The 23,886-nt window shown below is 36.8% G+C and overlaps 1 protein-coding gene and 1 long non-coding RNA gene across 2 annotated transcripts; one reads left to right on the top strand and one right to left on the bottom strand.

Moving 5' to 3' along the window:
- Positions 1 to 128: 128 nt before the first annotated feature.
- LOC126877750 (uncharacterized) lies at positions 129 to 1,307 on the bottom strand. Its single transcript, XR_007695296.1, has 3 exons — positions 1,046 to 1,307; positions 262 to 908; positions 129 to 163 (listed from the first exon to the last, which is right to left on the bottom strand). It is a non-coding gene; the product is annotated as an uncharacterized LOC126877750 (long non-coding RNA).
- Positions 1,308 to 12,667: 11,360 nt separating this feature from the next.
- LOC126877754 (omega-amidase NIT2-like) lies at positions 12,668 to 15,122 on the top strand (the record flags this gene model as incomplete). The annotated part of the gene is made up of 5 exons (XM_050640305.1): positions 12,668 to 12,845; positions 13,409 to 13,593; positions 13,979 to 14,147; positions 14,378 to 14,611; positions 14,763 to 15,122. Coding segments are annotated over 5 exons (858 nt in total), but the record flags the coding sequence as incomplete, so codon positions are not given.
- Positions 15,123 to 23,886: the final 8,764 nt, after the last annotated feature.

The raw sequence follows: 23,886 nt of genomic DNA, 5'->3' as shown, positions 1-23,886 counted from the left end.
GACGTCCGGGATGAGAATTCGGGGAACGGTTTTGCGCTGCTTTAATACTCGCACAACCATCCATCCATGGGACTGCATCTTTTTAGGAGGACCAGTGATTAATCTTTTCCCTTTAATCTTTAATTTTCATCTCTAATTTCTCATGAGGCTAAGATTCCTGCATCTTTTATCATAATAATTTATTAATACTATTAATAAATTGAGACAATTTTACACGTCGTATTTTGCGTTATAAGATGACTTGTAATTTGTAAAATTTACCTGTAAAATTCCTTTGTTTGTTTTACCGAAGCAATAGTTGGCATTTCTATACGACAATAAGAATTTGTTAATACTAATAATTTGTAAGGTTATCATGTTATCATTCTTCTAATGGATAGTATATTATTGAAACTTTTTTTAATATTGAAACGCGATATTTTTTTGGAGAAGAAGTGCATAGTAGTAAAGAGTTGAATTCTACGGACGTAAAAAGTGGACATAACATTTTCTGTACATGGAGTCGCCTGGCCTAAACATTTTATGATTTCCGGGCAAAAAACAGACGAATCCAGCGCTGATTTTAAAGCAGCTTCATCCAAATAAGCCACAATAAGAAATTCCCACGAAACAGTTGCGTTCATCCCCTTTCGAGGTCGCCGACCTCTTTGAATGCGTTTCAAGTGCGTCGTACCAATGAAACTTCGAGTTCTAGACTAATTTCTCGGCCTTTTGCGTTAAATTTAACCTTCCGCGTTAGTGTATTTCGGACGAGCTCCTATTTTACGCTTTCGTCGACTTCACCAACGTAACACGCAGCATCCGCAAGTAAAACTGTCTCTTAAATTTGATGTGACACCGATACACGACGAGAAGAATCACAATGCCATTTTTATTCCACTTCGTTAATTTTTCGTCGTAAGGTTTAGCTGTAAATAGGATTAAAAAAATTTAGATTAACGAGGAATTTAAAATTGATCTGTTAAATCAACAATTTCCATTAGTTGTCGATAGATTTTATAAACCTCAGATTACTGAGAAATTATACACATTGCAAAATATTTACCATTGGTTACCCACGCTACACGTAAATTTGATCAATCTACCAATGCACTAACACTGCAATAAATTTCTATTGCAACATTCCACGCTCCTTTGCCGCACCTTAAACTCCTCGCTAGATTTATTCCACCTTAAAGTGTCACATAACTCCTACGACACCGATATCAAATCTTAAACTCCACCAAATTCCAGAGAAACTTGATTTCGTCGAGAGTAAGAGATTAAACTTAAAAAGCAATTTATTTCATCTTTAAACTATCCCAAACTTCTTAAATATAATATATATATATATATATATATATATATATATATATATATATATATATATATATATATATATATATATATATATAATATTATACACTTATTGTGTGCATTATATATTTCAAGAACTTTGCAATAAAAAATAAAACTTATTACATTTAAGATATGGTTATATCGCACAGGCTCGAATATGATAAAGAGGTTAAATAAATGTCTCGAATCTCCGCAACAAACTCACACAAACCACCTAAAACACGTATACACAATGTGCATTCACTACGAACTCGACTCCCATTCCCTGCCAAAATCACAGGCATGCAGAGTCAATTTCACTGCTCGAGCTAGTTGAATAGGGAAGAAGGTCGAGAGCTGGAGTTAAGGAGCATAGTTGGTAAAGAATCGCGTGCCGCCGCGCCATTAAGATCAAGCCCACGATCTCAACAATAAATATTAGACGGTTCTCTGACCTGCATTTCGCGTGCGACTCGGAACGATTCAAAAACGCGTAAATTTCCCATGAGTCGAATCAAACGTTCGCGATTTATCGCATTTAGGTTATATCGATATTGTCCACGAGTGGAGGCATTCAAACACAGATTGCTTTGTGTCACTCTATCGTAACTGCCCGTAATACATGATAATTTAATTTCGAATTCTTTCGAATATATGCACGTAACGAAAAATTTGTATTGGTTCGTCAATTGCAGACCAACCAGTTGTTAGCCAGTGAAAATAATGTAGATAATAATAGTGAAGAATTAGCTCGAGAAGAGTAAACAAACAAGGCGCCTTGATAAAAGGCACAATGTGGGTCCGCAAAGTGGTGGGATTTCGGCGCATGCGCATTGTTTCGCATCAACTTACAATTAGACATGCACGAAAGCTTCATTTCTGCCGCATACATACTTGGATTCGCGTGCATGAAATTCACAAAGTAGGTTATTGCTTGAAAAACAGCTTTAATCGAGCGAAGCTTTTAACCAGACTGAAATCAAGTCTTGGTTTCTTTAGAAATTCAGATGGAATAAGAGAAACCTATTTTATCTAGGTTAGGCTAGGATAAAGGTTAGGCTGCATCGGTTGGCTTATATGACTTTCCGGTGACTTTGAAGGGTAATACGGCGCCGGCGGTCGAGAAGGTAACTTCTCTATTGAACGAGATCTCGTTGATCTCGTCTAAGCAGGAAGAGTCTGTCGGCCCTTTGATTTTATACGAGTCTTTCCATTCACGATCGTGCGAGCTGACTACAGGCGACGACACGGACCCCCGACAAAACTGTCTGAGCCTATTCAAGGCGACGTCAAATAGTTTCACTCGGAGAGATGAATGGAGATAAGAATCACCGGAGCGTCTCTGCGCTTCGATGACAATGATATTTGGTCAATCCTCTTCTTGTTTCTCGTTTTGAAAGAAGGTTGTAAAAAAGAGTGCTACTAGATCGTCTAGGGAAATCACACGGTATATATTGCGTAATGCTATTGATTTATCAAAAATAACAAGAGGTTAAGGAGCTTTGGGGAGGTTGATTCAATTTTTTATAACCTGACATCTCTTTGAACAAATGTCTTAAGAAACGCTTGAATAAAATGTTAAAAAAAATAATAATTATGAAATCTTTTCCTGTATTTTTAGACAATAAGATTTACTATATCCTACGCCATAATAAGAATCAATTTGCTATGAACTGGTATCTCGGAAATTGTAAGAATTCAGAAAATATAAGGAGGCCGGAAGAGGTAAATGAAATCCACAGAAACATTGACCCAACCTCAGCCCAGTTAGCCAACAAACTAAAATATCTCGCTGCCTTTTCTATATTTACGACCAGAACGTGGTCATTAATTGAGTCTAGCGACTGCACCGTAGACGAGTCACTGACCGATGTTGCTTTAATGGATATGCGGAAAATCACGTGTTCCAGGTTCCAGGGATGTAGTTGTTTTCATTTCCGGAGAATACGGTCGACTCGCGTGTGTATACCAATCTATCTGAGGATAGGTGTTCCTTAGAATTACCAACTATATTACTTTCAACCTTGTGATTAAAATTTTTAAACGTCACTTAATAGCAATTCAGTCGAGTAAGCACAAACTTTCAAATGTCCTAATTTTCAAATCTTTATATTTTTTAATCTCAAAGATATTTTATTATTTGCCGTAGATCAAGCTTCGTGTTACCGGTACTGTAACATTACAATCCTACGAGAAGCAGAAAATAGTGAAAAAATCTGACCTAATAGATAGTAGTCAATATTCCTTTGACGCGTCTTATGCGAACCGCAGTTAGAGGAAATGCAAATAAGCTCTTGCGAAACGGTTTGCCGCACGACAAGCCTGCGAACAACGCCCAATGCAAGTTCGGTGGGAGTTACAGGAAGAGGGACGTCTAAAATCAACTAGGAATCCCTATTCAATCGTCTAATTTTCGATTCCGGCATCGAACTTCCCGAAGAAAATTAAATACAATTCCGACTCGAGATTTAATTTCAGTCTCGTAGCTAATGCAATCTAATCGCGTTTGCAAGGCTACGCTTCCGGTCAGAAGCCACGCGCTTCGATCGCGTACTTTCCGCATCGGAAGCGTACGCTTCGGTACGAACCGCGTCGATTTTCAAAGGAATCATTGGACACCGGAAGAAGAAGAAGGAGGAAGAATAAAAGCACGTAAACCGGCAGGAGGTCAATCGAGACAAAATCGATATCGTTGAAAGCCGAAAAAAGACCCGAATTTAGGCTACAGTACATATTCGAATTGAATATATTCAAGGTTTAGATTTTCTTCTCCTGAAAATTATAAACATAAATGAGTCGACAAGCGATCTTGAAAAGCGTCTGTTCCATCTAGATTATGTAAATTGCGTGAATTACCGTTAGCCATAATTCATAATTTATCGAAAAAGCGCGCTTCTTCTCAACTACGCTTTCCCCTACCAGCACCGACATTATCGGCAGATCGATAAGTATCAAAATACCACAAAGATATTAATCTCATCTTTCTTCTAACCGCGAAAAAATGCCGCGCAAATGATAAAACAACAGATCAGCCAGAAACATCGAATTCTCCACGCTTCCGACTGCAAGAAGAAAAACAAAGTTATTTGTGTATGATGGAAACGTCTCTGGACGATGCTCTTAAGCGGTCGAGTGCGCGCGAGAATAGCATCGCGGATCGGCATTTCCACGGTGAGGATTGTAAAACGGTTACGCAGATGATGGATCATACGCATGGACCGTAGAGACTATCGTGAATGATGGATCAGACACACATACGCGTTCTTCGCTCTTCCGATATTTTTCGTAACAACTGCTGCGATCTCGTCATTGGAAACGATCTCGGGAAATTCAATCGAATATCGAGGAAATTTATAGAAAGCTACAGCTGTGTTCGAGCATTATTCTAGAGAAAAGTGATTAACTCTATGAGACTAACGATACAATACGTCTCAAGATAACTTTTAGGAAAATGATTGTAAAATTCTTTAAAATTCTTTCGACACTTTTCGGTATATTCTTGTCATTGATTCTGAAAGTATTTGATTAATTTGCTGGTTAATAGGAAGTTGGTTAAAACCGAAGTTAGTTAAAGAAATAAGTAAACACGAAACCCGTGGATACTCTAGACATATGATTCTACCTGCACGCGACAAAAATATTCATGATCTGAACAAGGAAAGAAGTGTTGTTAGATTCGCGTCATGCTGCAAATGAAAGATTTACAGCTCGAACCCAATTATCTGTTACATTACATTCTCGGGCACGTGTAGGCTGAACGTCATGATATATGAACACAAGTATAGAAAGAACAACATGGATATTTCGCGCGAAGAAAACGAAGCTTCACATATACAGTGTATAACCACTCGACAGTATTTGCTCACGAAAAATACGAGTTGTTAAAGTCTAACAAAAATTACGTATACAGTGGCAAAGAAGAAAACTGTTATGCCGTTTACTCTTATTTCTAATTGACAGAAAGTCGTCAACGAACAAAGAGCGCTTTTTCTTATCCTCTGTACCTTCGCGAAGCAATCACAGAAATTCTCCAAAATGCTTCGTGTCGACTAAACAAAGAAAAAAAAAAAAAATGACAGCTGCTAAGAGCAAACTACCTCCGGAATTTTCTTCGTTTCTAAGTGAACCAGGAAGAAAGAAGGGAAGGGTTAATGACGCCGAAACTGAAGAGTGGCCACGGATCGTTTGAAAGGGGCCACGACAACCGTTACGATTCAGTCGCACCTGTTCCTCTTCCTAGGTTACCACGCCGAACCATTGCGCGCTTTTACGAGCGTTCCCGCGATAGTTTCCTGGCACTTGCTCGCCCTTTCATCGAAGGGTCGATCGGTTAATTTAAACTCTCGAAGGCTTTGTCCAGTCGGTAACATCGATAAGCTTAAGTCGAAATACGGATTTCTCGTAAATTCAGAATTTTATTGCCACCAGGATGTATATGGAGGCGACAGATGAAGAACACGATGTAAATTAGATTTCTTGCTTTTATAGAGAAGCAATTTTTAAATTGAACACCAGTCGTCGATCGGTTCTGTAGATCGTTTTTAATAACAAAATAAATTTGGTTAGTCCATAAAGGTTTGTTCGTGTGAATCTTCCCATAGATCATCCGTAACGTAAATACCGCTATAACCGGCTGCAGATACATTTTCCTTGAACATGTGGCGGCACTTGACAGTAAACTTCCCAACAGTTTACGTCGCGTGACGCACGACACAAAGACCCTATACCTGCGGACAAGATGATTGCCAGATGTCGATACATTCGTACCGAATATTTCCAGCTAGCCAAGGGACCGCTATAAATCTTAGGATTTATTTTAGCTAAGGTCCTCCAAAGAGACAAACAGTCTTTGTTTATCAGTCTCGAAGTCGACCACCTACCACGGGGACACACGAGAAATCTGCTATCTCTCACGTACGACGCTGCCCGCTAGCAACACCCTCTCAAAGCTTTTCTCAACGAATCCGATGCCTTCGCATCCTTAGACACATCCCAACGAGTCTTCCTCCGCAGCAGCATCGCGACAAAAATGTCAGTCTATTACCGCGAGTTACCGCAGTATATCACGATCGTTATACTTACACGGTTCGAGCCGAATAATTATCTAAGCTCTCGACATCTCGTGCAATCATTGTCCGCACTCGCAGCGTATCTCGAATCGTAGCTATCCAAGCTCTATCTTATAACCGCGCATTCGCGAACCGAATACAATCGCGAATCCTGTATCAAGTGTACTCATTGACATTAGAGTGAATAAACATTTATCGTTCAAGAAATCTGAGAAATCTGAGTCGAAAGAGAACACAGCTAAGTGTCCCTTACCCTTTAGGGAGAAGAAAATCCCACGCACCTAACCCCAACCCGAATACTAGCCTCACAGCCTCACGACTAGTTGTTCATTCCGAATTAACTAGCTCGATGATGGCCCAGCAACCGCGACCAGGCTCTCCGGAGCAGACTCGCAGCTACCCCGTTCTACCCCCCCCCCCCCCCGTGGCAGAAGTGTAGCAGAACTCTCCGCACTAACGACGCTAACACTACAAAGAAAAGGAAAATAGAAACAGCAACGCAAATAAACACACACAACAGGTTCGCCGTATTGGAATCCTCAAACGACGCCATGGAAATCGTAGAACCGCCACCAAACCAACACTCACAGAGAATCCCCCCTCCCCCACCAATATTTGTGGACGACGTCATTGACATACAGACAATGATCAAGTCCCTAGAGAGAGATATCAGCAAGGAGGAATATAACCTTAAGATAAGCAACAACAAAGTAAAAATACTACCGACGAACCCAGAAGCTTACAGAAAACTCACCAAGACACTCAGGACCCTGAACGCCAACTTCCACACCTACCAGCTCAAACAGGAAAGGCCTTTCCGGGTGGTCCTACGAAACATACACCACTCAGCAGACATAGACGAACTAAAATACGAACTCTCAAAACTCGGCCACGAAGTCATCAACGTAAGTAATATAAGGCATAGAGTCTCGAAAGACCCGTTATCCTTATTCTTCCTAGACATTAAACAAAAGCCGAACAATAAGGAAATCTACAACATCAGTCGCCTAATGAACGCGATAGTAAAGATCGAACCACCGCTCGTGAAAAAAGAAATAGTGCAGTGCAAAAGGTGCCAAAGGTACGGTCATACGCAGAAATACTGCAACCATACTTTCCGCTGCGTTAAATGCGCAGGCACTCACTCCACTGACCAGTGCGCCAAATCACCGGAAACCCCAGCGAAATGCATCCACTGCCAAGGGGACCACCCTGCCAACTACAAAGGCTGCCCAGCATATAAAACACTATACACGAACAGGTACCCTAAGCTCAGAGCAAAAGAGGTATCCAACCAAACACCCAGCCCGCCGAAATTCACGACTACCCCAACCCCCTCAACCAACCAAACACCCAGTCCTACCATCTCCAAATTCATCTCCACCTCAACCTCCTATGCCCAAGCAGTACAAGGCATCCAAAATAACCCGAACAGCCAAAGGAACCTTCCCCAAAACAGTGTCCCCAACCCACCTAACACAGACAACTCCTCAAGGCTTGAAAAGCTAATAGAGAAACAATCGGAGCAAATAAATCACTTGCTATCGCTACTAACACTCATCGTGGAAAAATTAGCACGCCCCGACTCAAAATAAAACCAAGGCGCATAGCACTCTGGAACGCCAACGGTCTAGCGCAACACAAACTTGAACTAGAACTCTTCTTAAAACACCAGCAAATCGACGTAATGCTCGTATCGGAAACCCACTTCACCGACAAGAGCTACCTGAAAATAAATGGTTACAAATTCTACCATACCCAACACCCCAGCGGAAAGGCCCACGGTGGCACCGGAATAATAATCAAAGCAAGTATTAAGCACTACGAACTTCCATCATTCCAGAAAGACTACCTCCAAGCAACAAACGTAGCAATAGAAGACTGTCATGGCTCAATCACCACCTCAGCAGTATACTGCCCTCCCAGACACTCCATCGCCAAAGAAGACTTTGATAACTTCCTGGACACCCTGGGCAATAGATTCATAGTTGGAGGAGACTATAACGCCAAGCACATCCAATGGGGCAGCAGACTGGTTACAGCAAGAGGCAAAAACCTCTTAAACAGCATAATAAACAACAACCTCAACTACCTCACCACATACGAACCCACATACTGGCCCACTGACACCAACAAAATACCCGACCTTCTCGACTTCTTCATAACTAAAAATAGCCCATCAAGACACGTCCAGATCAACTCCTCGGCTGATCTCTCCTCTGATCATTCTCCCGTGATAGCAACAGTCAGTTCAACAATCATCGAGAATACACCTAATGGCTCCATTCACAACCAACACACCAACTGGCAGCTCTTCAGAGAAGTCTTTACACACTCGACCTCAGAGCCTTCACCCCACTAAAAACAAAGGAAGATATCGAAGCAGCCACGGAATACTTAAACACGAGCATAATAAACGCAATCCGCCTTTCCACACCGACAAAGCCATCTAACAGCAAACAAGAATATCCCCAATACATACTAAAAAAAAAATAGCAGAAAAACGTAGACTAAGAAGAGTATGGCAGACCCATAGAACACCGGAGGACAAACGCAAACTTAACAACGCAACTAGAAAGCTATCCAGAACCTTAAGAAACTATAAAAACGACTGTTTCCATAAATACCTCGCCAGCTTATCCCCCACAGCCGACGCCAACTACTCACTATGGAAGGCCTCCAGGAAACTCACACGCCCCCCACAAATAATCCCACCTATCCGCCGTCCGCAAGGTGGATGGGCGCGAAGCCCTATAGAAAAAGCCGACCTGTTTGCAAAACACTTGTCAAAAGTATTCAAACCCCATTCCCCCAAAGCCGCCGCGGACGTTACTGAATACCTGCACACCCCCTTCCAAATGTCCCCTCCTATCGAACCCTTCTCCTCTGCAGAGACTATAGAAACAATCAGTCGCCTAAACCCCAAGAAAGCAGCAGGACACGACCTAATAGGCAATAGAGCAATCAAGGAACTTCCCACAAAAGGGATAGCACTCATCACATCGATTTTTAATGCTATCCTTCGCCTGGAACACTATCCTAAGGCTTGGAAAATCTCATTGATTACCCTCATCCCTAAACCCGGTAAACCGATATACGAAACCTGCTCCTATCGCCCAATCAGTCTTTTACCTACCCTGTCCAAACTATTCGAGAAGATGCTCACGAACCGACTCCTTCCAATCCTAGAGAACTTGAAAACACTCCCAGATCACCAATTCGGCTTCCGAAAACATCATTCTACAGTAGAGCAAATCCACCGCTTAACTCATACGATCAGCCAAACACTCGAAAAGAAAAAATATTGCTCAGCGGTTTTCCCAGACATCCAACAGGCATTCGATAAAGTATGGCATGAAGGGCTACTATACAAACTTAAAAAGATCCTACCCCACCCCTACTACTCCATCCTAAAATCTTACCTAACCAATAGACAATTCATGGTTAAATGCCTAGACGCCACTTCCGCAACATTCCCAATAGAAGCCGGCATACCCCAAGGTAGTGTCCTCGGACCCCTACTGTACTCCATCTACACTGCCGACCTACCTATATCAAACGATATAACAATAGCGACATTTGCAACAGCGCTATTGGCTACCCACGCAGACCCGGTAATAGCCTCATCCACTCTCCAGCGAAGTCTCGACTCCATGGAAAAGTGGTTTCACAAATGGGGCTTCAAAGTCAACGAAAAGAAATCCTCACATGTAACCTTCACGCTCCGAAAACAAACCTGCCCCCAGGTCACCATCAACAATGCAACAGTTCCTAGCAGGGACACAGTCCGATACCTGGGCATGGACAGGAGACTAACGTGGAAGACACACATCTCAGATAAAAGGAAGCAACTAAAGGACAAACTAAAAAAACTCTATTGGCTCACGGGCCGACGCTCCAAACTAAATATACAGAATAAAATTACCCTCTACAAGACCGTAATAAAACCTGTCTGGACCTACGGAATCCAACTATGGGGAACAGCAAGTAACTCCAACATTGAAATACTCCAACGCTTTCAATCGAAAACGCTAAGATCCCTAATTGACGCACCTTGGTATGTAACCAATGAAACAATACACCGCGACCTCAAGATACCCACCGTCAAAGAGGAAATAGCAAAATATAGCGACAGATATAGCAAAAGAATCAACAAACACCGAAACCCCCTAATCACTGGACTACTCGATACGACGGACCAGATTCGCAGGCTGAAGAGGCACTACCCGCTAGACCTAAACGTTAGATTCATTTAATTATCCAAATTAAGCATATGCACTTACTTATATTACTTATAAATTATACCTATCTATAATAAGTATTAACTTATTGTAAATAAACAGCCATGTCACTGCGCCACGCCAGAAAAATTACTGAAAATTCTCAACGCGAGAATTGATTGTAATCTCAACAAATAAATAAAAAAAAAAAAAATACAATAACACATTTCATTTTAAATTAAAACGAGAATAAATACTATTGTGTATAAATTTAATAGAACGACACACGTGATTTGTAGTCAACACTGTGACAGTTTGTGCAATTACCTTTTAATCGAGTGGAAACGAGAGCATTTTCAAATTTCTATTAACCAACGGTATTATCAATCAATTTTAACAATGATTGAAGGTTGCAAAATTAAATATAAAATGATTTATTAATAGCATACGTAGTGTTAAATTTGCAAACAAGCAGCGTATCTTTTAAGAATAATAAAGACACCAGAAAATAAAGATAATATTCTAATTACATTGCAAATTAATGAATAATTTAAGAAATGTATTTTTGTTATATTAATGTATCACAGATTCTAGGTAAAGTATTAATTTAATTTACTTATTATTTAGGAGATTGTATTTGAAATATAATTACAATTTGTAAGGTGTAATCAGCACACCTTTAAGCTAGTAGATATTTGGTAGCAGTTCTCAAGTCTTTGTGCAATATAGCACAATTGAGTTTAACCGAGTTTAATCCCTTTGACCAGCCAGCTTCCAATTTCATTTATGGCATAATCTCCTGACAATTTCATGCCCTTCAGAAGAAACACAATATCCTATTATCGTTTTGTGATCGTTGAATATGATCCGTTTTCTGTTGTTTTTAGATTCAAGTGACGAAAACTTATGAAATGATATTTTAAGTTTAAACTGATCAATTAATTTAATTAATTGATTTATTGTAGCAACAATGGTAAATTGTTTAAATAGAGAAAGAAATTTACAACGAAAAATGTATGAATGTAATATTTGAAATCTAAAATGATAAATTATTGTGCGAAAATAATAAAACTCGCAATGTCAGCACATGGTCTCATTAGAACGTGTTTAACGAGCGTAGCGTAAGCGTGAAAATGAAAACGTTGAGGCTCTCGTGGTGTAAAAAGGCTAAATTCCTCATAAAAATACAAGAAATGAGAGGGAACGTTCGCCCTTGAACACATAAAACCAAAAAAAAAAAAAAAAAAAAAAAAAATAGAAAAGGAAAAAAACCACAAATTTTAGTGAAGCTATTTTACTGAAACTTATATCATTTTAACAGCTATATATAAAACGTTGAATTATTTCCTTTCGCGCAGAGCAATTTTACTTCAAATTTCTAGCTTCAGAATGATAATTACGTATTTGTAATTATCAACAAGCTTTAAAAATATGGAATATTCAGCCAGATGAAATATAGGTAAAGTATTTAGAAGAAAAAAGATTGAAATGTTTTATGTAAAACGATTAAATTAAGTGGTTGAGTTTGAAAATTTGACTCGGTTTAATAATTCAATGGAAAAAATATTCGCCCTATGAAAAAAAATTCATGTTCCTGTCGATATATCGGCGAGGTGCTCCTCTACTTTCGACTGCTCTGCAATTCAAATGCAATACTCGAATATACATGGCGAAAGAAATGGAAATTGAGGAATTTAAGGGAACCAATTACTCTCGCGTCGACGTAACTTCAAAATGTTTCACGTGTCGGTGTTTGCGAAATGAAGTTCGTCGTTATCCGATTAACACGCTTGCAGATGCGTTCTTTTTGTTGCAAAGTAAATGGACAAATTGTGAACAAATAATGTTTACAATTACATCAAAATTAATGTCCTAAACTTTACCAAGAATTATTAAAAATCCCTGCGTATTGCTTACGTAATGTTGATATTGAGTAGTACCATACATAACCTCAACATTATGATACTTACAAACATCGCTAAACAAGTAGTGCGAACGATGTCGAGTAAGTATTCACTATGTAAAAAGTATTTATAGATAAAAAGTATGGGAAATATATAACCGAATGTATTTAACTTTTCCAACATTTTAGCATTTCGCTTGGCGTTGGTACAACTTGAAGTAAATGAAGTAAAACGCAAAAATGTAGAGCGGGCAGTTTCCTACATTTCTAGCGCAAAAGAGCGCAATGCTGATATTATAGCTCTTCCTGAATGCTTTAATTCACCATATGGAATACGTAATAATTTGTTTTTTTTTTCAATAATTTACCATGTGTGTAACAACTATATAGAAAAAAGTAAAAGTAGACAAATTACCTTACCGTTTATACTTCCATAAAGATTGTGAATTGAGTCGAGAATATAGGATTTCCCCATTTTCATGATTATCGTGATTTTTGTATAAATATATTTTTTAAGATACTAATAATTAGGTACTTATAAATTGGTATTATCAATTATTTTGCATTTATAATTCCGCCTCTAGTATAAGTGTTAATTGAAAACTAACTTTATGTTTCAAAAAGTACTAGCAAAGTCGTAGAGTAACAAGCCACTGATGCTAACACAAATAGCATTGTCGTAATTAAATATTTCTAAATATTCATTTTTCATTTTGAACCTGTAGAAACAATTTATTATATATACTGTTAGCTAAGTAATTGCATATTTAATTAAGTCGAGATATAAAACTTAGTTATTTTAATAATTTAAAAAATAAAAAACTGACAAAAATTTCAATTTAATTTATGGTTGGAACAAAAGACAGTTATTTTTCATTAATTGAAATATTGCAATGCAGAGTACTTTCGAAAATACGCCGAGAGTATTCCTGATGGTGAAACGAGCGTTGCTTTATCGAATGCAGCTAAAGAAAACAACATCTATGTAGTTGGTGGTACGATGCCTGAAATAGAGGGCGATAAATTGTACAATACCTGTACTATTTGGGGTCCCGATGGAACTTTGATAGCAAAACACCGAAAGGTAAGTAATATATTCCTTTATGGCTTTGAATTTGAAAATATTGGGGTGAAGAAAGTGACTCTATCTAGGAATAATTTAGGAATATACATATGTACATACGTATACTATAACCAATTCTATAATTTACGGTTTATAAAATACGTTATGATACGGAAAACGCCCATTTTTGTTGTAATGTGTAATATAAATTTTTCACATACGAAAATACTTATTTTTTCTCCTTTTTAAACATTATTAAATGATAAGATTTTTTAATAAAAGAAAGTGATAAAAACGCTGTCAGTTATTAAATAAAAAATAATTAAAGTTTAGGAGTTGGTAACTTTGATATTAAATTACAAAAGTTGCAGCAATAGAATTAGCGACTACATTTTTATGTTATTAGGTACATCTATTCGACATCGACATTCCTAATAAGATTACTTTTCGAGAGAGTGATTCACTCAGTCCTGGTAACTCCCTAACGACGTTCGATGTGAAGGGCTGCAAAATAGGTATTGGCATATGCTATGATATTAGATTCGAGGAAATGGCACGCATTTATCGGAACAAAGGTACAGTAACTTAATCGATCAATACTTAACTAGCAAAAAATTAAATATCTGTATAAAAAGAAGCTTAATTTAAAAAACCAGTATATTTGCTGAAAATGAAACAAATAAAAGAATTAAAAGCACAATAAGAGGACTGTCCTCGCATATTCAGAAATGATGGAATGTGAACCGTGCAACTACGAAGTTAATTGGTATTCGGTGGCTTCATATTTCCTGCTTCTCTGGGTTAGGTTGCCAAATGCTGATATATCCAGCGGCATTCAATATGACCACTGGACCACTGCACTGGTCATTACTTCAGCGTTCCAGAGCGAATGATAATCAATTATACGTTGCTTGCATATCACCGGCTCGTGTTCCTTCAGCAAGTTACGTCGCATGGGGGCATACACAGTTGACCAATCCCTGGGGAGAGATTCTTTACGATTTGGAAACTCAAGAGAATATGGCAGTCACCGATATCGGTAATTTACAGCTTAAAATTAAAAGCGAGAGATCCATGATGTAATTAATTTTTAGTCTCGCTAATTTATCGATTTAGCCATCTTCCTCTGTATTTGTTGAATTTATTAGTAAGCATTACTTATTACTTCGTATGTTTCTTTTTTCTAACAGATCTAAAAGTTGTTGAGGAAGTAAGGGCTCAGATACCTACATTTTCTCAGAGACGTACAGATTTGTACGACACTGTCTGTAAGAAGGAGTAACTCTACACTAAAACAGAAAATGTTTTTTTATAATATTTCTACTACAATATCCTTTTTTTGCGAATTATTACTAATTTCTTATCATTTGTACTAAATGAATGACTCAATTAAGAAAACCAAAACGTTATAAATAATAATCTGTATATCTTGTGTATCAACATGTAATTGGATATTATAATAATATAGGAATGCTATAATAATATAGGATAATAATATAGGAGAATAGAATAATAATATATAATAATAATATGCTTTTAAACACCTTTAATATCGATCACATAAATTGTTATAATTCACAATGATTACGCATACATAAAAGACCCCTTGATAGTAAAATTTACGATCAAAAGGCAATTACGTATCGTTTAACAACATTTAATTTATAACACCTTTTAAACATTTAGACAGATTAACACATAACACTTCTTATATATAAACATCAATTCGAAGTTATCAGCTTGGAGAAATTGGTCGATTAATACCTGTAGATTGTCTGTCTCGATGAAAGACTTAAAGAGAGCAAAAACATGATAATGCCGCTAATATAATATTCCTTCTTTCTTGTACCTGTCTGCCTCTCAGGTCGTTTTACTAATTACAATAAGTAATTTCGTCTTCTTTGCGCTCTCTTTTAACGCATTCGAGACCGAAAGAAATTCATATCAGTCAGTAGGCAAGGGTATAGTATACATATTTTATATATAACTTATGTAGTAATGTATATATCATGTTAATTTCATATTTTTTTCAATATAGAATTATTATATATATATATATATATGACTGTACATAATACATTATAGAATAACATAGTATATAATTTTATATTTTAAAAATATGAGGCATACTATTTAAGATTGTCATCGATTTAAAATCAAAGTATGAAAAGGATACCCTGGAGAGAGTAAAACACAGAATCATTCTAACTAAACATTCAGATCGTACCGACACCTAGGTATCGTTTTACAATTAAATCTCGGTCTCGAATGGATTAAAATGAAATACATACTTGCAGCTTCAACATCTTCAATATCGAGGAGATTCAAACTTTACAAATAAAAGCGGCCTGTTCCCCTTTCCACGACAGACTCTCATACCATATCCGCTCTTATCCAGGCTTTTACTTGAAACCAGCAATGCGTTCATTTACAATTTAAATTTACCCGGACCATCCACTGAATCGTCAGCCCTTTATAAATATATAATGAACCCAGAACATGTGCCTGTGCCCCTGGTATCGATGTTCGGCTTGTGATGTTCGTACCGGAACCTTCGCACAATTTCAATTTGTCACGCGTGAACATCGATTCTTCCAAGGGTCACAGCTTTATGCGGCTAAATCCTTTAGAACGATTAAAATGATACTAATGATATGGTATTTTTTACAAAGATTTAACATATCCATAAAATAGGAAGTTTCGTGCTCTCCTATTTTATATTAATTATAAATTAATAAGTTTTATATGTGTTATTTATAGATCTAATAAATTTTGTATTGGTTTACAGCAGGTGCTCCGGGTATAAACAGACGACAAACGAACAAATAGAAATTCAAACTATTGTCGTTGTTTAACTCGCATGGGACTATAAGCTCGAATTGGACTTAAACGTTACGATCGTCGAGAATAATTACTATATGTACCCTGTACGACGGGCAGAGAATCTTAAGTTATTAACGGCAATTCCTTTGTGCATAATTCAGGTTTATTAACAACCTGTAATGGATAATCATCGATGAACTCTTTTTGAATAAAGTTCACATTTATAAAGCAAACACTATAAAATACGACAGGACAATTGTAATCGATAAATAACATTTTATTAGGATATTATAAGAAGCTAAGATATCGAGGTACATTAAAATTGAGTCCGCTGCAACCCTCATGACATTTAAAATGCTACGCGTATATTGAGTAAAGTTGTTATATTAAATATAATCATATTAAATACAAGCTCGTCCGCTGGATTCCCAAATTATTTGGTTAAATACTTTGAATACGAGAATACCGAGTGTTAACAGTAGTAAATCCTCTATATGGTATGTTTACTTTGCTATCTTGAATAGGTAAATAACATTTCACTTTAACGCATTTAACCAATATTAACATTTAACATTTAACATTTAACCAATATTATACGCATATGCACATAATGTTACTGTTACATATAATGATATATACGTAGATATACACGTTAATTAAATCCTCTATATGGTATTTTTATATCAGTATCGTAAACATTGTAAACCGGAAATCTTTTATTACACACGTACATATACAGTCAATATTATTGTTACATATAGTGATACATACGTTGATCCACACATTAATTAAATCCTCTATATAGTATTTTTACTTTGCTATCTTGAATAGATAAATAATCTCGAATATAGACATACAGGTACACTTACGTTGATATACACCTTTGTACAAGGTGTCAAAAAATTTTTTATCACAGCGTTTTTTTAAGACGATTTTATAGCTTCGAAATTGATCTTGACACGATTTTCAATGTCAAATTATTTTTCTATTGCATCATGTGATACTCATTAGGAGGAACGAAACTTCTGTTTTCTTAGAAAAAATGTTTGAAATTTCATTAATTCCTAGATTGATTTTATTTATACTTTAAGGTCAGATATGACATCAAATAATGTCAATACTAATATCTAGTTATTTGTCAATTTACAGCATCTGAAAAACAAGACATCTTCGAGACAGCGTGGGTTTTCTTTCCAACTTTCTTAACTTTCAACAATAAAATTTTCGTCAAACGATACAATCTATCCAACAAAGTTCTTGTAGACAGCCAATCTCGTAAGAACATAGATCTTCTTCAAGTATTATTCTTCACAATGCTTCGTGTGGAATTTCTACTTGACGAGTTATTATTAAACGATTAAAAGCTTATTATTATACGATAATGTAATATCGTAGAATAGCTTTGATTGGAGATCGGCTGAAATTAGAAAACACCGTGTACGCCGTCTTTTTGTGGTTTGTTTACATCCAAGAGCGCCTAGTAACAGTGACGCGAGAAAAGATAAGCAGCGTCAAAACAGAAGTACGGTTTCATATTTCAAGGAGTGGCAATCGAGAGGCCAGAGTATGTGAGCCGAAAAGTGTGTGTGTGTGTGTGTGTGAGTGTGTGTGTGTGTGTGTGTGTGTGTGTGTGTGTGTGTGTGTGTGTGTGTGTGTGTGTGTGTGTGTGTGTGTGTGTGTGTGTGAGTGTGTGTGTGTGTGCGTGTGTGTGCGTGCAGGACCGAGCAGGAATGCATTGGCGAGGTTCAGAGTTGATCGAGACGTCGAAGCATAGAGTCGTTAGAATTGAGTTGCGAGTGTTGTCGAGTGTTAGAGTTGCTAGTGAGAGAGAGAGAGAGAGAGAGAGAGAGAGAGAGAGAGTTACCAAATAGTTGTCAAGTTATTTGATGTAAATACGAGCGTTGCATTTAGTTTTCCTGTTAATCAAACATCGTTTCTCTGTCTGTATTTTCTGTCTGTAATATCTGTATTTTCAATCCATTATTAATAAATTATAATTAATCGGACAAAATTACACCTTTAATATATTCCGATATTACAATAACTTACTTTTTTCTACGTCAATGGACACGAAAGACGTTGAGTGAGGAATTAGAACAAGTGTGGATCGTTGGAAACCACTATGCTGCGGTCTACCATTCGTTTTACCCTATATATACCACGGAACAAAGGATAATTTTCACCGGCTTGGCTATGGCTACTGGTGTGGATCCAAGTATTCGGGCCATACTAGACGCTATGCAGAAGCAGAACGAAATCAAGTTAAGAAAACTGTTAAAGGAGACTATTAAAGCAGCGACTAGTCGGAGTTATCAGGGTAGTTTAGTTTCTAATAATTTGAACAAAAGCTTGGAGAAAACAGACGTTACTGTAGGAAATGAAGAAATGGTTTTGAAAGAATTTTCAAAAGAATTGCAGTCTAATGTAGAAAATTCTTATGAAAAGAAAGTATCAATTGACACCGCTTCACAGGATTATATTTTCATTAAAACAGACTTAATGTTTGATGTCAATAGCTCAACAGAATACCAGAAAGAGTCTGTGAAACGAAGGAAAGAAGATATTGCAGTATTGTATAATGATTTGTCACCATCTTCGTCACAAGATACTCAAAATTTACAAGAACGGTTCGACAAAAAAAGTAAAAGTTTAGGAGAAGCAGAAAAAGATCATAACAAGAAGGATAATATTTCAATGAGAAATATTTTGGACGGCGATACAAATAAAGAAAACCAAATTGAAACGAAGGAATTAGAAGCAGTTAGTAAATCAACTGCTGAAAATGATACAAAATCAATAGACAACGTTGAACAAAATATATCATTAGAATCCATACAAAAAGCAAGAGATAATGCTTACAATAATGAACATTTGCTTATAGAAGAAGACCAAATGATGACAGCGAAAAATGCGTGTGACACTACAGAATAAAAAACTTCAGCAGATCTTATGTCGAGAAATTTAGATGCTAATACACAAGAGAAGTCTTTAGAGAATAAAGATGACAAGAATCCATCTCCATCTATGTTAGATAGTAGTAAACGGAGCAGTCGTTATAATGTTGCTGCAAAGCCTGCTACTTCGCCAAAATTTGAAGAAATTGTTTATAATCAAACCAGACAATCAAACACAAATAAAATTTTGCGAAGCGCTTTAAAGACGAAATTAATCGAAGACAAGTCTGAAATAATTAATAAACAAAAGGCATCGGAAAATGTAGAAAATAAATTTGCCAAAGAAGAAAAAAGAGGTGTTAAACAAAAATCAATTTCAGATAGTGAAAACGAAACAACTGATAAGTTCGTCAACGAAGGCAAGTTCTTTTAACGAACACAGCTAGTGATAGCGATAGGTATAAATCTGTAGAAAATGATAATGCAGTAACGGGTGTAATAGCAACTGATGAAGCGAAACATAGAGGCAGACCTAGGAGATCGGATAAAGTCGAAGTTAAAGAAGATGAAAATACAAGTGTAAATTCCGACCAATTGCGGGGAGACGTAACCGCGAGGAGAGACGTCAACGGGGGTCGTACGATTATATCAATCGACACCACGAATTGATCGATCCCCTGATTTCCGTTGAGATAATAGGGGTGATTGAGTTTGTATAACACTGTGATTCACTGAATTATAAATTATATATTTCCAACACTTTACAGATTACACTGACGTAGAGAAATAAATAGTTAACAACTTGTCGCACGAAGATGTGATAGATATGTACGCTAGAGCAGGGCTCTTATAATGGAGATTAATGTATTAATGTACTTAGCACTATAATATATTTAGGAGAGAAGATGTATGTTCGACAACACCGAGAACCGACAAAAGATTTTCGTAAAGTATGCGACTCTCGCGCTATGTGTAGACTGCCGCGTTAGGCGTTAGTTTTTAGACTGACTGTCGCTCTTTTTCTAATACAGAAGAAAAGTTCGGTGTGGGTATGCCCCTGTGCCTAAAGAACGCGGATTCGTTGTCCCCACTTTCGTTAGGAAAAGTGAGGGTAACGAACCGCGGTGTCGATTGGTCATGACCTGCACTACTGCTCGAAGGGATGAGTAGGAAGTCTCCTACCATCGTGGTGGATAGATGACTGTGTGCGTGAGGAAAACATAGCTTGTTTTATTAGAGGGCTATTCGGATTTTCCTAATGGGTGCATACCCGCTTTCTCCGTGTTTTAAGTACGTCTAATAAACCCAAGGACCTCTCTAAAAACCGACTGTGTTTCGAGAATATTTTTAAGCTTTAGAAATTCTTCAAGACAAACGGATTGAAGACACATGGCGAAACACTACAGGGAAGTGAAAGTTATGGTGGGTCCTTAGGTTTATTGAGGGTCGAAGTGACGTTACGCAGGCTGGTTGTTGTCCGGTGGTGCGAGCTGGCGCGGGCTGGCGTGCAGATGTTTTAGGCGGCGTAACACCAAGGAAGATCCTAGAAAATGAGAAGGGTGGATTAGAAGAACGAAGAAAACTCGAAGAAGATACAGAAGAAGAAACTACAGAGACAGAAGTCAATTCAAAAGGTATATTAAATAATAAGTGCGATTTACTTGATACCGAACTTATAATACTTATAAATTATACCTATCTATAATAAGTATTAACTTATTGTAAATAAACAGCCATGTCACTGCGCCACGCCAGAAAAATTACTGAAAATTCCCAACGCGAGAATTGATTGTAATTTCAACAAATAAATAAAAAAAAAAAAAAAAAAACTTGATACCGAAAGAGCTATTGAAATTAATGATACGGTTCAAGATATTAAATTTACTGAAGGTAGAAGCCGAACTCAAAATGATATGGAAGATGTAGTAGAAGATTCACAAGAATTATCTAATAAAAGTAAGTTATCAGAAATAAGGATTGCACTTAACAAAATTGAATATACAAAAACTATTTTACGGAATAAAAAGAATTCATTAGAAAGAGAAAGAGGAGTAAGGGAAAAGAAGAAAATGTACAGACAGAAATTATTTCAAAAAATATATCAGATGATAAATGTGATTTGCTTTAGAAAAAAAAAAAAAAAAAAAAAAAAATATTATCCACAAACTACATTAGGAATTTATCTATTTTAGTGAGGAGAAAGAGAAAGGATAGAGGAGTTGATCAATAGACTGTGGATTTTGAAGCGTTTATGAAAAACTTACAATTTTAATAAAATATTCAATGTAAAGTCTTTGTTATAATATTCAGATAGATAGATGAAAAAAAAACTGAATTTGCATAATTACTCATGGCTTATTGATCAATCATGCGACTCGTTCAGAGGTAACTCGAGTTGTAAAGGCGACAATTTATTAAAAATGGTATATCTGACGTACGATGCATTTGTTCGTGTAAAACTATTTAAATAAGTATAAAAATCACGCGAAAAAAAAATCTACTGAAAATAATGTTGAACTAGTTAATAATAATAAATCATATAGTGAAACACAAACCTTAAATCAAGATTTTAAGTTCAAGAAAAAAAAAAAAAAGAAAAAAAAAGAAGAAAGAAGTTGATAAAATGACAGCAACATGTAGCAGCAGGCGAGAGAAAATAGGCCAAATTTCTAAAAGAAGAAACGATGCTCAAGAACTCGGAATTTCTCGAGTGGATATGCTAAACAACGAATTTAATGAACAGTTGAAAGAACGTGAAACAGCAATAGAAGACTTACATCAAATGTTAAAGCATCAATCGGAAATTCATAAAGTTACCTTAAATGAAGCAAGTTTGAAAATAGGAGAACTGCAGAGTGCAGTGTATCAATGTGCACTAAAAATGCAAGCAACGTGACGATTACTTTTAGAACACCACAAGCACCACGAAAACACAATCAAGACCAAACAAGATCAAGTTCAAAAGTGAAGTTACGTGAGCTTATTACTGCTAACGACCAAAAATTGAATTACGATCCCGAGCATCAACTCGCTGATCTTCAAGTAGAATGTTCCGACAAAGACAGGACGACACAAGAGTTCGAGAAACACATAGAGGACATGAAGGAGGAAGTGCAAAAATTAGAATTGCAACTCGACGAGTTACAAAAAAAAGAAAAACACACACGCACGTAAAAAGAGTTCAATCTTTTGGAATACAAATTGAAGAACTAACAATAAAATTAGAAGAAATAACACAGAAGAAATAAGTCACAAATATGAAATTGCCTGATGGCTGATGTTGATCGTTGACGTTTATAGCGAAAGAATTCCGTCAACGGCGCCATCTGGATCCTTGTTGAAAAATTAAACAAGCCGCAATAGCACCATTACGCTCATCACCCAGAGTAGCGTTTGTCGCTGAGTCGAGGAGCTGGAGGATTTCTTATACTCAAGGACATAAATTTTACCACTTCCGGTAACGTTCTTCAGGTGATCGAGGCATTCGAAATCACAACATTCTTTTCCAAGGCGAAATTTTCTGCATGGCTGTAGTAAAAAGAAATCGATCAATTGTACAGATCAATCGTCACTCGACTGCTCGAGAATTCAGGTCATCCAGAGAATAGAATAGAGAAAAATGTAGAAAATGTGGAAAAATGTAGTGCGATCATCACGGTGGGAGGAAATAGGGGGATAGGGACCAAATGAATGAACGAGATGTTAAGGACAACTGACGATAAGTTCTTCTTTTGTCGAGAATTGCATGTTTGTGAATGGTTTGTGGGTGATTAGGTGGAGAGAATTGAAGAGTTTGGAGGTGACTGGAAGAGTGTTTTGGGCAAGGTAGATTGCAGAATGGTTGCGGTAGCATTGTGTTAATTATGGGTTTGTACATGTAATCTTTGTATGTATCACTACATACAACCTAACGTATATTTTTAATAATACATCAGAGTTTTAGTTATTTCATAGCTATGAATTTTATACTCTATAATCTTGACGTTTTATTTCACAGAAGCGTTTGAATATCCATAAAAATTAAATGAACCAATGTATTCATTATCTTATAGAGAAGATATATTATTTTTAATTATGTTCCAATTATTTATCATGATCCTGATTTCCTTATTCTGAAAATTTGAAAGGAAGTTTTGTAGTTTGATACTTTCAGCGACAAAGGGTCAATATTGCTTTAGTATATTTCGTCACATATACATGTATATCTATATATCCACCGAAAATGCGCTCTTGTAGACAAACGCTCGATTCGCGTCATAGCTTTTAAAGCTCGTCGCATCTCAATCCGTTGGAAAAAGTTTTTCCTGTAGCATATTTTATTTTTACGAACCAACAAGGTCTTTGTTTATTTCCTTCTTTTTTTTGCTCCAATTCCCCCATTGTTTTTTCAAGGATAGTATTTCAGAGCCATTAGTCAAGTTCATTGTAACAATAAACGTACGTTTCGGAAACATTTTGTGCTGTGAAACAGAATACACTAAAGTTTGAAGGTCACATCGATTTTCGAAAGTTTATAAATGGAGGTGTATGACAGTATCACCAGCTGTTGCTGTCCCCAAGCGCCAAAATACGTTCTGACTACTATTTTATGTATCTC

This window comes from Bombus huntii, unplaced genomic scaffold (assembly GCF_024542735.1).
Source record: "Bombus huntii isolate Logan2020A unplaced genomic scaffold, iyBomHunt1.1 ctg00000234.1, whole genome shotgun sequence".
Taxonomy (NCBI): domain Eukaryota; kingdom Metazoa; phylum Arthropoda; class Insecta; order Hymenoptera; family Apidae; genus Bombus; species Bombus huntii.
The sequence above is the reverse complement of the archived record's forward strand: the minus strand, read 5'-3'. Positions and strand labels throughout refer to the sequence as shown.